Source organism: Wasmannia auropunctata, unplaced genomic scaffold (genome assembly GCF_000956235.1).
Source record: "Wasmannia auropunctata unplaced genomic scaffold, wasmannia.A_1.0 LD335976.1, whole genome shotgun sequence".
In the NCBI taxonomy this organism is placed as follows: Eukaryota; Metazoa; Arthropoda; class Insecta; order Hymenoptera; family Formicidae; genus Wasmannia; species Wasmannia auropunctata.
The window spans coordinates 1254535-1266006 of record NW_012026914.1 but is presented as its reverse complement, the minus strand read 5'-3'; the positions used below and the strand labels follow the sequence as shown (position 1 = coordinate 1266006).

General features: G+C 34.2%; 3 protein-coding genes across 4 annotated transcripts in view; 2 read left to right on the top strand and 1 right to left on the bottom strand.

The window, feature by feature from the left end:
* Positions 1 to 11472, top strand: part of LOC105454753 (homeobox protein abdominal-A homolog) — a 112144-nt gene that overhangs the window by 49875 nt on the left and 50797 nt on the right. The gene's annotated exons all lie outside the window — the stretch shown is intronic.
* Positions 1 to 11472, top strand: part of LOC105454750 — a 255227-nt gene that overhangs the window by 201682 nt on the left and 42073 nt on the right. Inside the window, exon 6 of one of the 2 annotated variants that reach the window (XM_011697613.1) lies at positions 6546 to 6612. The exons of the other annotated variant lie outside the window; for it this stretch is intronic. Coding sequence (XP_011695915.1) covers positions 6546 to 6548 — 3 coding nt within the window. The 3' untranslated portion in view covers positions 6549 to 6612. Of the gene's footprint in view, positions 1 to 6545; positions 6613 to 11472 lie in introns of those variants that run through there. 2 annotated transcript variants of the gene reach the window in all.
* LOC105454755 overlaps positions 3558 to 11472 on the bottom strand; it is a 108734-nt gene continuing 100819 nt past the window's right edge. Inside the window, exon 2 of the mRNA XM_011697620.1 lies at positions 3558 to 4302. Within this exon, the coding sequence (XP_011695922.1) occupies positions 4117 to 4302 (186 nt within the window). The 3' untranslated portion in view covers positions 3558 to 4116. The remainder of the gene's footprint in view (positions 4303 to 11472) is intronic.

Sequence of the window (11472 nt, the reverse complement as noted above, 5' to 3'; positions counted from 1 at the left end):
GGGGGGAGAAGGGGAGCAGAGCTGGAGGCAAGGCGGAAGGAAGAAGGCGAGAGAGCGTACACCTTGGGTTCCGGGCCATGGAGGGGTGCTAAGTCGGCGGCGGAATGTGTAGCACGGAAATTGCCGAGAAACGCGTATTAAAATCGCTGGATTTAGTAGGGAGATAAGCCGCGGCGGTGAGAATGCGGGATGCGGGCCCGGGGAGGAAAAGAAAAACTCTCTTTTACTTGCACCCTGGCATTGCCGTCGTCTTTCCGCAGTCGTTACCCAAAGCTCAGAGCCTAGACTACGTCACCACCCACCAACATCGCTACCCGACGACGCCACGTTACCCGGACTCTCGCGTGGTCCTCAAGAATCCAACTCCTAACATTCGCATCATTTAAGTCGCTATGCACACTTCCGCTTGCTCATTCTTTTCCTCTTTATTGTGCGCGGCTTTGTGTATTTCCCACGTTTTCCGTCCTGAAATAATTCCATGAAAATGTAAATGTCGTTACCGTTTGCGTGAAGCTCGACGCGAATAACAATTTAGATTTTGATTTCTATATAAATCTTGTTGATATTTTTCAATGTAATAAATTGTTAATAGTTCTATATTAATAAAGAAAACACATAAGATAGTGATGATAATGAAAATAATAAGAGTATAACAATACAGTAATGTTATTGACTGAAAATAACATATATCAATGCAGAAGATAGTCCAATTGAAAATTTTAAAATAAAAATATTGTAACTTATGGATATAATTCAAATATAGTCCATGAGTAATTACTTGATTATTATATCATAAATCGAAGGTTTTACAAATGTAGATTTTTGCGTGAAGCTTTCTGTAGTAAATACAATTTTTTTAAATTACAATTTTCTTATAAAAAAAGTAATTTCTATCTGTATATAAAGAATTTTATATAAAATTCTTTTAGAATATATTTCAGAAATTATCTGGCGCAATTTGTGTACAAGGCATTAGACATTTAGCAACTTTAAAAACTTCCATAGATTATAATAATTCCTATCTGGGTGTAAAGAATTTGATATAAAAATCTTTTTCAGAATATATTTCAGAAATTATCTGGCAATTTGTGTATAAGTTATTAAAACATTTAGTTAACAACTTTAAAAATTTTTATAAGATAACTTCCATAGATTCTTCACTGACCCCTGAAAAGACTGCAGCACAACGTGCTATAGCGTAAGACCAGATGCTCGTTGTGGGATCTATGTTGTGATAAAATTCACATAAAAGAAATTAAAATTGAAAATACATATGCAAATCATACCTCAAAAATACTATTGTTTTATCTAATATATTTAAAAACATTTTTTTATCTAAACAACATAATACCTATATCGTCTAAACACCTGAAAAGAAATTATTATTTTAAAAAGATATACACAATTGAATATTTTAAATATATGTATAAAAGGAAAAAGAGATTTCTTAACATAAAAAATATATCATTAAAAAATAAGCTTTTTTTCTTTATAAAAGAAATTTAAAATTTTAATTTGGAGAAAATTTTATTTCCTTTCTCCCGTTTTAATCTGGTTTACTTTTCATGAATATGTTTATCTATTGTATATGTATAATATAATTGTCATTTGTTTTTATATAAAAAATCTCTGTATAAGAAATGATGAAAGAGGTACGAGATGCGAGATGAGAGAGATGCGTCAAAGGAAGAGACTTTGTATGAAATAAAGCAAAAATATAAAAGTTTTTTTTATCTGCAGCAAGTACTCTATTTTAGAAAAAGGTTCAACGATGTTTTCATTCTTCGATTGTACATCTATTTCCGTAAAATTTCATCTCCACCTGTCTTGAAACCGATGAAAGGAACCGGCACGCGCGCGAGTATGTGTAAGTATGTATACGTCTCGTCGGAGGTAATAATCCATCGGAGGATTCCCCCTTACAGCACTGTGCCCACTCAAATGGTCGTAGCCCGCGCTTTTATGCCGTCGTAAAAGCGCAGTAACAATTAATAAGTATCTCGTAAAAGCTATTGCCGTTGACACCTTTTTGAATGACAGGGGCGGGTTAAGAGAGAACGCCGGTCGTCAGCGCCCTTTAGCTCTCACGTTTTCTTGTGCCGAACTCTCTGAACGTCAACTAAATAGCAACGATAAGATTGTCCATAAATTTTATTTACGCGCGAATCGTTATTCTTAATTGGACAGTTATGCGATTCACTATTCTGCGGATCTATCTATCAGCTGTTCTGACATTTTAACGCTTCTTATTATGTTTACCGTTTAACGTGAAGTGATCCCTACAGAAAGAGGCACTTAAATGCGTGATAATGGATTTATTATGGTCTATTAATATGTTTGTGATATATTAACATAAATGTAATAATAGATTTACTATGCTACTTTAATGTGCTAATGTTTTGTATCATATATTAACGTCTGCTTTCGCTATTATTCTTCAAATATTAATGTTTGCAGTTGTTAATTATTCATACATAATGTGATTAGTAAATGTTAAACATTTGTAAAATTTATGTAATATAAAATTACAATTCTTTTCAGTGATCAACATTTATATAACTGCGTGTAATTACATATAATTATATATTTGCGTATACATATTTCCAGCATGAAATTAAATTACAAGTTATAAGTATATACTATATACTATTAATTAAAATACATTTTAAATCCTTTATTTTTTTTTTAAGAAAAGTTAGAATTGTTCTGGATACAGAAAAACATAAATGTTGTAATATTTTATACGTATTTTATTATTATAAAATTAAATATTTAGTACCATTTTTATTTATAAAATATTTTACTTTTTGTAAAATCTTAAAGAATTCTTTACAAAAATACGAAAATAAGAAAGCATTTTCTTATTTGACGGTTTCACAAATATAAATTTTTAAAGAAAATATAATTTCACTTGGAAAAGTTAAAATGTTCTTCATAATAAGATAAAAACAAAAATAGAGACGTACAGAAATTTCTCTTCTTAGAATTTAATTTTAGACTATACTTCTACTTATCTTACAATTTCGAAAAATTAGAATTTACAGAATGAATGTTCACATGAATGAATGTTTCAATATATAAATGTCGAAACTTGTCGTTATTTTTTCTTTTTGATGGTAACACATCTAGCAAAAGACATGGTAAATGTACGTGCAACATACAAATATAATTTCGAGCTAACATTGCGGCATTTTGCGAAAGGAACAAGGGAACAGACTAGATAATATTACGCAGAACGGATATAGAGAAACGGTAGCCACAAACCCGCGGTCGGGTTTGCGTCGTTGCCTTAATTAAGTTACATGTTGGTCGCATTGTTCCGAATATACATATAAATGTCAGAACAGAAGGTAGAAAGCATTAATTAATTTTAATAGCAGTTTTCCTTGTTGAGTCTATGATATTTCATTAGATTTTCGATATTCTATTAGATTTTCATATTTCACATAGATATATACGTCAGAAAATAGTACAATAAAAATCATTTACAATATTGTTAATGCTATAAATTAAGTAATAATTTATTTAGAATAATAAAAAGCAATGATAAAGAAAAATAAATATAATATCAAAATATATAACATATTTCGTTATAAATTTGTGTAAATTACAACTCTGGTAATATTATGGAAATAATGTCATGCGTTCAAATTAAAGGTAAAATATAAATTATGTTAAACAACACAGAATTAAGATAATATTTATAATATTTTACATTTAAATATATTTTGTTACTTATGATTGGAAAAAATACCGATCGTAAAAGAAACAAAATAATATTTTCTTGAGTTACATCTCTTAGTAAATATCTGTTCATTACTTAGTCGGATTTAGAGAATAATCCAGGATATCGGTGATAATTAATTATGTCCTACTGAATAGGATTAGATTGAGTATACCAATACTCTATGTCGACATTTCTGAGGGTACGAACGAGGTGCGTATAGAGGCACGAGGATAGAAGCATCCGGGTGGCGCTAAGCCAGCTTTCTCAGCTGCGGAACGCAGAGGGAGCGCGGGGTGGAAAGCGGTATGGAAGAAGGGATGGAGGGCAGAGCAATAGCCTTTACGACTCGGCCATAGTATCAAACGATCTATCCTGCCATTAAGATAGTCTCAGAACGATTCGGTAACCTTTGGGTCCGTGGAAAGCGATACGCTATCGACTTCGTAGCTTGGCCGCGGCATTTTGTGAACGGATAAGGAAGGCGCTCTTTCCCCCTGTCGGTTCGTCCTTTCACCCGTCGTCATTTCGTCTTCATCCTCGGATGAAGGTGCCAATAAGGTTGACTGCTGCCGTTCCTAGAAAAAAGATCTTATCTAGTCTCGCTCTTCGGTCATATCGTACACATTTTCAGCTGATCTTCTATCAAATTCATCAGTTCCTTCAACATTATGGTTATTTTTTACATTGATTATGATTTATGGAATATGACATGCATATTTTAAAAATACATATGATATGTGTCCTCGAATATACTATTACTATGAAAGACGTGACAAATAAATTTTAGATTAGTATTTGCTCATAAAAACTTTACAAGAAATTGAGAAATAATTTAATAATTTAAAAGTTTTAATTTAAAAAATATGAATTAAAATTGAACTTACGATATTTATAAATTTAGAAAGAGATAATGTAGGAAGATTACCGTTTATCTATTATTATTAGCATTTTATTTTTAGTTTTCAATGTAGCGGGATATTTCTTAAAATGTTTATAGACGTCTGTATCAGAGACGGTCCATTAAAGTGAGCCTCGCGCTGCTCATCAAAATAATTTCATTTGGTATGAAAATGCATGCACATTATACAAAATGCAATACAAATGTTCACTGAGGTGAATCCGGGAAGGTGGTAGTCTGGAAGGGAGGATACCATGCATATACATCCAAGGGAATGGAGCGTCATGCGCCAAGAAAGTGGGGACAGGGCTTGCGCGGCAACGTAGCTTGGGAAGCGCCGTGTTTGACGGGGGGGTTTTCCCTGGTATGAGAAGAGGGGTATGGTACCGCGAGAGTTTCCAGGGTAGTCCAAAGGGGGTGGAAAAGGGGTGGAATGGAATGGAATGGAGTCGAGCGTAGTGCCCGTAGGGTGAGGTGGTGCCGAGGGGCCAAGGGGACCGAAGATTGATAATGCAATTCCAAGACTGCCATTATCCCCGTCCACCCAACTCGCTCCGGCGCTTCTATCTTTTTTGCTTCTGCGTTTCTCTTGCCCGCTTCTTCTTCTCCGCCCCTCTCTCCTTCTCCTCCTCCCCCTCCCCCTCTCTCCCGGTCGTCGTATGAGGACCGACGAGTTTTAGAAATGTTAACTCCATAAATGTCACGCCATTCTTTCTTTTTTTTTTCTTTGAGAAAAGAAAGGGCAGATAGGTGGGCGGTCTGATGTACAATCTCGCTTATGGCAAATAGAAGATATTATTCGCGGGAATTAACTGCCTCGGATAAACGCTGAGTCATTCAGACTCACCATATTAGTTTTTTGCGCTAACTTCGTTCTACGGTTTTGCAGTAATTGTGTTTTAACTTTCGAAACTAATAATTAAATTCAAAAAGAAGGAGGAGGAAAGAGCTAATTACAGTTTACTTTCGTTAATTTTGTTAATATAGAAAAGAGCCATAGCTTGGAAAAATTCACTCTGAATCTTAATATTGGATATGAAAAAAGGCAATTCTAAGCCGGAGGTCCAGAAGCCTGAAGATTGATAATCCAATTTCAAAATTCCCATTATCTCCAACCATCCGGTTATCCCTCCAGGCTTTTTAGACTCTCCTAGGTCTTTCTTTAGGATCTTTTACTTCTGAACTTATCCATTTCGAAAGAATGGCGAAGTTTATAATCTTTTTCTTCCTATCAAAAAGTTCCCGCGCGATGACTATTCTGTTTTCCAGAAATAATTATATCGTGTAACTTTATGTAGATGTCGCAAAATCTTTTTTTTTTAACATTTCAGAGGAATATTCTCCGCGCGAGATACCTCTTTCGCGTTTCGTCTGATATCCTCCGGGAGATGCCGACTGGCTGCCGTTGGCGTTGCCCTGGGAACCCCCTTAGAGCCGTATTTCCTTGGCCGGAAAGCTTGCGTTTTCGCCTCGCTTCCCAAATCCCGTCAGGAAAGTTTCCGCCGACTGTGTGTTTGAATGGATGTTGAAGTAGAAAGCGAGGGATAGTCCGGAGAGTACGTGCTGGGTTTTGCAAGCTTTTCGAAAAATACGATTATAACGATAATCGTATGTGTCGATTGTATCTTGTTTATTCTTCAGTTATGCACTTAGACTGCACTGATCATCGTGACATTGTCAGATTCAAACGGAGCAGAGTGCAATTGCGGCGCGATGTATTGAGTAAAAAGATATTTCATGCAAGAAGCTGTATCAATCAATTTCAATGCAAATTTTGCAACTTTGAACGCAAAGTAACATGTCTCCTCTCAATTGTTGTGACACATATTAGCATAGCACACATAAACATTGAACTATCAAGAAAATGCATTATTAAGAGTACGCTATCAAAAAATATATCGAGCGTTGTTTGTCTCACAGTAAAGTTGAAGAAATTGAGATCTAATTCTCTGGACATATCACCACGAACCACGATAGCCCATCGAGCCACGCTTATCCAGGATTACATACATGATACCGGCTTGCCGTTTATCCAGCACTATTTTTGTAATTTTTGTATTCTTTTTTTGTATAAAAGACAAACTCGAACGTATCTTTGCTATCGATAAGAAGCTTATTATCGTTTGAGAAAAAAATGCATGTTAAGCCAGAAAAAAACGGAAAAGAACATTTAATAAATAATTTTTAAAAAATGTATTTAAAAAAAGTAAATATATATACATGTACATATATTTATAATATTATTTATTGTCCTTTTTAACACATTTATGTATAAAGTTGTGAATTTGTTTTCAAACAAAACTTTTGTCCCACGCATTCGTTCGTGTTTGTACCTTTAAATTGCAATGTTGTAATATGAATCGATTCCTTAATGAGAGAAATGTCTCATTAAAACTACAAGTTTAGAAAATAATGCTTTCTGCGAAAAATATAAACATATAAACATGCTCATTAAGAGCTTTAGTAAATCCAAGATACTGAAAGGCCATGGAAACAGAAGAGTTTACTGGGAATAGCGGCGCATTGAGGAGGAGATAGGAAAGTGTTAATCCTACCGAGCAACTTTGCTGTTGGGAACTTGCACGCTCATGCCGAGAGGATTTCCATCCAATAAATTTGGAGCTTTGTATAAGCTTTCCACGCTTGAGTTTAAATCCCGGCGTTGGCGCGGGCTTACGTGCAACCGTGTTGGGGAATGCTACATATCTGCAGTAGAAAACTCACTTTCCTATTGCTGTTTGTCAGAGAACGTTCAAAAGTTGCATAAGAGTAATTTAATCGAGGAAGAGCAACGAAATGTTACACAAAATGTTTTATAAAATTAGAATTCCTTCTAAATACATGTTTCCCGTGTATCATCGGAAAGATCTAATACGGATTAGAAATCGTGGATTCTATCAGTTCGCATTGTGTTCGAAAAAATCTGCCGAGACGGAGAGACGATATCATTGCGTATAGGTATTTATAGGCATAGGTCTGGTCGTCACCCTCTTATGCGCAAATACCTGGAGTGAGACTAGGCGGAGGGAAAATTTTCGTGATCTCTTCGTGTATGACTCCCCAGGCGCCCTTTCAGTCCGAGGTGGGTCTGGCCTGGAACGCGTAACACGCATTTTTATCAAACGTTACGAGCGCCGGAACGAGCGGGATGAAAACCAATATCTTACTACCGCATGGGAATTCGCTCCAATGCCGGCGTACTATTTTCCGTCTGTGTGTTCGATCCCTTGTTTACATACCTTTCGTAATCATGCGGTCTTTTATCGAAGCCCTTTCAGTATCCGAACGTATAAAACACGCGAGTAAAACTAAACTGTTAAATTTTCGAATATTATGAATATGAGGAGATTGGAACAATTAAATTGGAATTAAGCGAACATCAAAATCGCGATAGAATTGAGTAGGAAAAACTGATTTTTCATAGCGATAAACTCCGAAAAGCGACTCGAGGGAGTCATTTGCGTCGTTTATGATCCGATACCCTCATTTTTTTCAGGCGAATCGTTTCCTTATTGCCGTGATGAGATTCGGGCTGTAAGTAATAATTGAAACGAAAGATATAAGTTTTTTATTTGGTTCAATAATAATGTAATCAATTATTTTATTATCTTTTTCTTGATTAATTAAATCATTATAGCCGGATACACATTTTACATGGATCTTTGTACCACTATGAATTTTAATTTTTATCGTAACAACGTTAATAATCCTACATAATATTTTTTGAATAAGAATTATGGGTTAATTGAATGGTATATTTTTGTTTTTAAAATATGCAATCGTGACTTTTTATTTTTTTTATTTTGCAAAATATATATTTCTGTGTTAATGTTTAAATAATAATTTAATCCAGTAAAAATGTTACGAATTTTACAAAATAAAAATCGTTTATGGATAAAAAATTATTTTACTTTTGTGCACTTGAGAATAAAGGACGAAGAATGAACTTGATAAATCTCATGTTCGAATGTACTTAATCTCCGTCTAAAATACATTTTATATAAGCATTTCAATTTTATTAAATTAATATGAAGATAAACGCCATGTTCTCTTATCCTAAACGGTTTCGCTAAATTCTAGCAGTAATGTAATGAGCTCAGTCGATCGGCATTTAAGGTGTATCCTAATGAGACTGATTTTACGGTCTCTAGTCTATTCGAAAAAAGCAGAATCAATTAATCGCGAATCGTTCAAAACGCCTGATTGCGATATCTTTTATCTAGATTTGCTGATATTCGTAAAATCGTGTAGTATACAAACTAATTTTCAACTGTCACAGATTATATAAAATATATAGCGTGACGGATCATAATAAATAATATATGTTATAAACAAAACTCTCTTTTTTATTATTTAATTAATTTTTTACTTATATAATTCTATAATAAAGAAATTCTATAATAAAGAATTAAGAAGAATTCTATGATATAAAGAATTAAATTATTCTATGAAACGAATTAAAAAGAATTCTATGATAAAGAATTAAATTTACATTTTAATAAAGAAAAAATTTGTGAAATTTTCGTCATTATAATTTTTATTTAATTTTATAAGAAAATGATAATAACAAAAGTTTTAAAAATTTTTGTCATATAATTTTCTTCATGTTTGAATAGGCAAATTGTAGTTTATAATTTTTTTTTGTTGCATTACCGTAAGTATTCAAAAAATCATAAAATTTGCTACATTTCCTACAAAACGGATTTATAATTAAAATTTGTTTCTTTATTATGACCGGATTGTAGCTCTTTTAAATTATTTTAAATAAAACTGCCAATCGTAGCAATAAAATTCATGGTAATAAAATGTCTTGTGTGGTTAAAAAATGACATTTACGATTTTCGTGATAGAAATAAATTTAGTGAAAATTAATTAAATGGATAATAAATGCAATCGTCATAGTAATCTATTTAGGAAGTTTAGTGAATAACATGGACATCTCTTGGCATAAATTAAATTGGCATATGTTGCGAGACGAGTCATTCGACGTCGCGGAATTTCCATGGAAACGTAAGTGTGTTGGAAACAAGCAACCGTGATGGTCGAACTAGCTTGGGAGATTACGAGTAACCTCTGGATCTGAGCAAGCGAATCAGGTAGAGGATGTGGTTGGGGATACGGTCCGATAAACACCGCACTACTCCACTGGAAAGCATTTCTCGCACCAATATACAGCCTATGAGCGTAAGCTCGGTCACCTATATCGAGTGGCTCGATCTAAATGAAGACATTTACTAGTAGCAAATTTGATTACGATTACTTACAGCAATATATAGATGTATAAATAACTGTATACGTACTACTTTAGATTTACTTCATTTTAAATTAACAAATTTGTTTTCTGGTGTAATCGAGAAGCGATAGGTAATATTTCAGTTTTTTCAACCATCTATAGAGTTTTCTGTTACTTGTATTTTACTTTAATTTACGATATTTCCGTCGTTCAATCTGATTATTCGCGAGATATATGCTATATGACTTGAGAACGATGAGCCGATTAACGTATAAAAGTGGAAAAAAATCAAAATAACACAAGATTAGATTAAAATCCATTATTGTATCGTGGAAATAATTATATCGTAAATATCCAAAAACGAATTTGTAACTCTTATTATTTCTTCTTGTAATAATAAGAGTTACGAATTTGTTTTTTGATATTTACGATATAATTATTTCCACATGGAAAAAAATCAAAATGCGACACAAGATTAAATTTAAATCTATTATTGTATCGTGGAAATAATTATATCGTAAATATCAAAAAACGAATTTGTAACTCTTATTATTTCTTCTTATAATAAAAGTTACAAATTTGTTTTTTTGATATTTACAATATAATTATTTCCACGTGGAAAAAATCAAAGTGCGACACATGATTAGATTAAAATCCATTATTGTATCGTAGAAATAATTATATCGTAAGTATAAAAAAACAAATTTATAACTCTTATTATTATAAGAAAAAATAATAAGAGTTATAAAGAATTACAAATTCGTTTTTTGATATTTACGATATAATTATTTCCACGATACAATAATGGATTTTAATCTAATCTTGTGTCGCATTTTAATTTGAACTCATCGTTCTCAAGTATGGCATATCTGATACGCGAATAATCAGATCGAACGACGGAAATGTCATAAATTAAAGTAATACAAAAAAAAAACTCCATAGACGGTTGAAATATTTCCTAATAGAAACACGGGCGGTATGACGTTTGCATTACTTTGCACCGCGCGCTCTTTTCATTTACGTAAAGTTGCCGCACTGTCGTAGGTACGCGCGGCTAGTTTCATAGCGATGCTATCGAGATGGACAAGACGACTGCGTAGTCGCGCGCGCGCCCGCGCCCCCCGTCGCGCTTCGGAAAATCGTTTTCTACGAAAAGTCGTCATTCCGTGCCATTAACGAACTTTCGCTATTGATAATGGCTGCTCGAAGCGAACGGTCCGCATTGTTGATCGTCGAACGCAAGGTGGAAGCGACAGACAATGAGAATGAGGTATCGCACCGTCGCGAAGTTACCGGGCGACAAATAACCTTAATGACCGTGACGCCATATTTCGGAGAGGCGTCTCACGTCGCGTCAAGTTGACGACTCGCCGATTCGACTGCTACTTGCCCATTTCCGCATTGAGCAGACACGAATAATCGACTCGAGTGCCTCAAGTAACGCGAAGTCGTTCGTATATCAGCAATATTTCGCACGTTTCGGAGCGGGCGTCGCGTATCGTGAGTCTCTCGTAAAGGGCCGCGCGATCGTTCGTTCGTCAGTAAATATTTCGCACGTTTCGGAGTATCAGGCGTCGCGTACCGGGAGTGTCTCGCAAAGTGCCGCGCGATCGT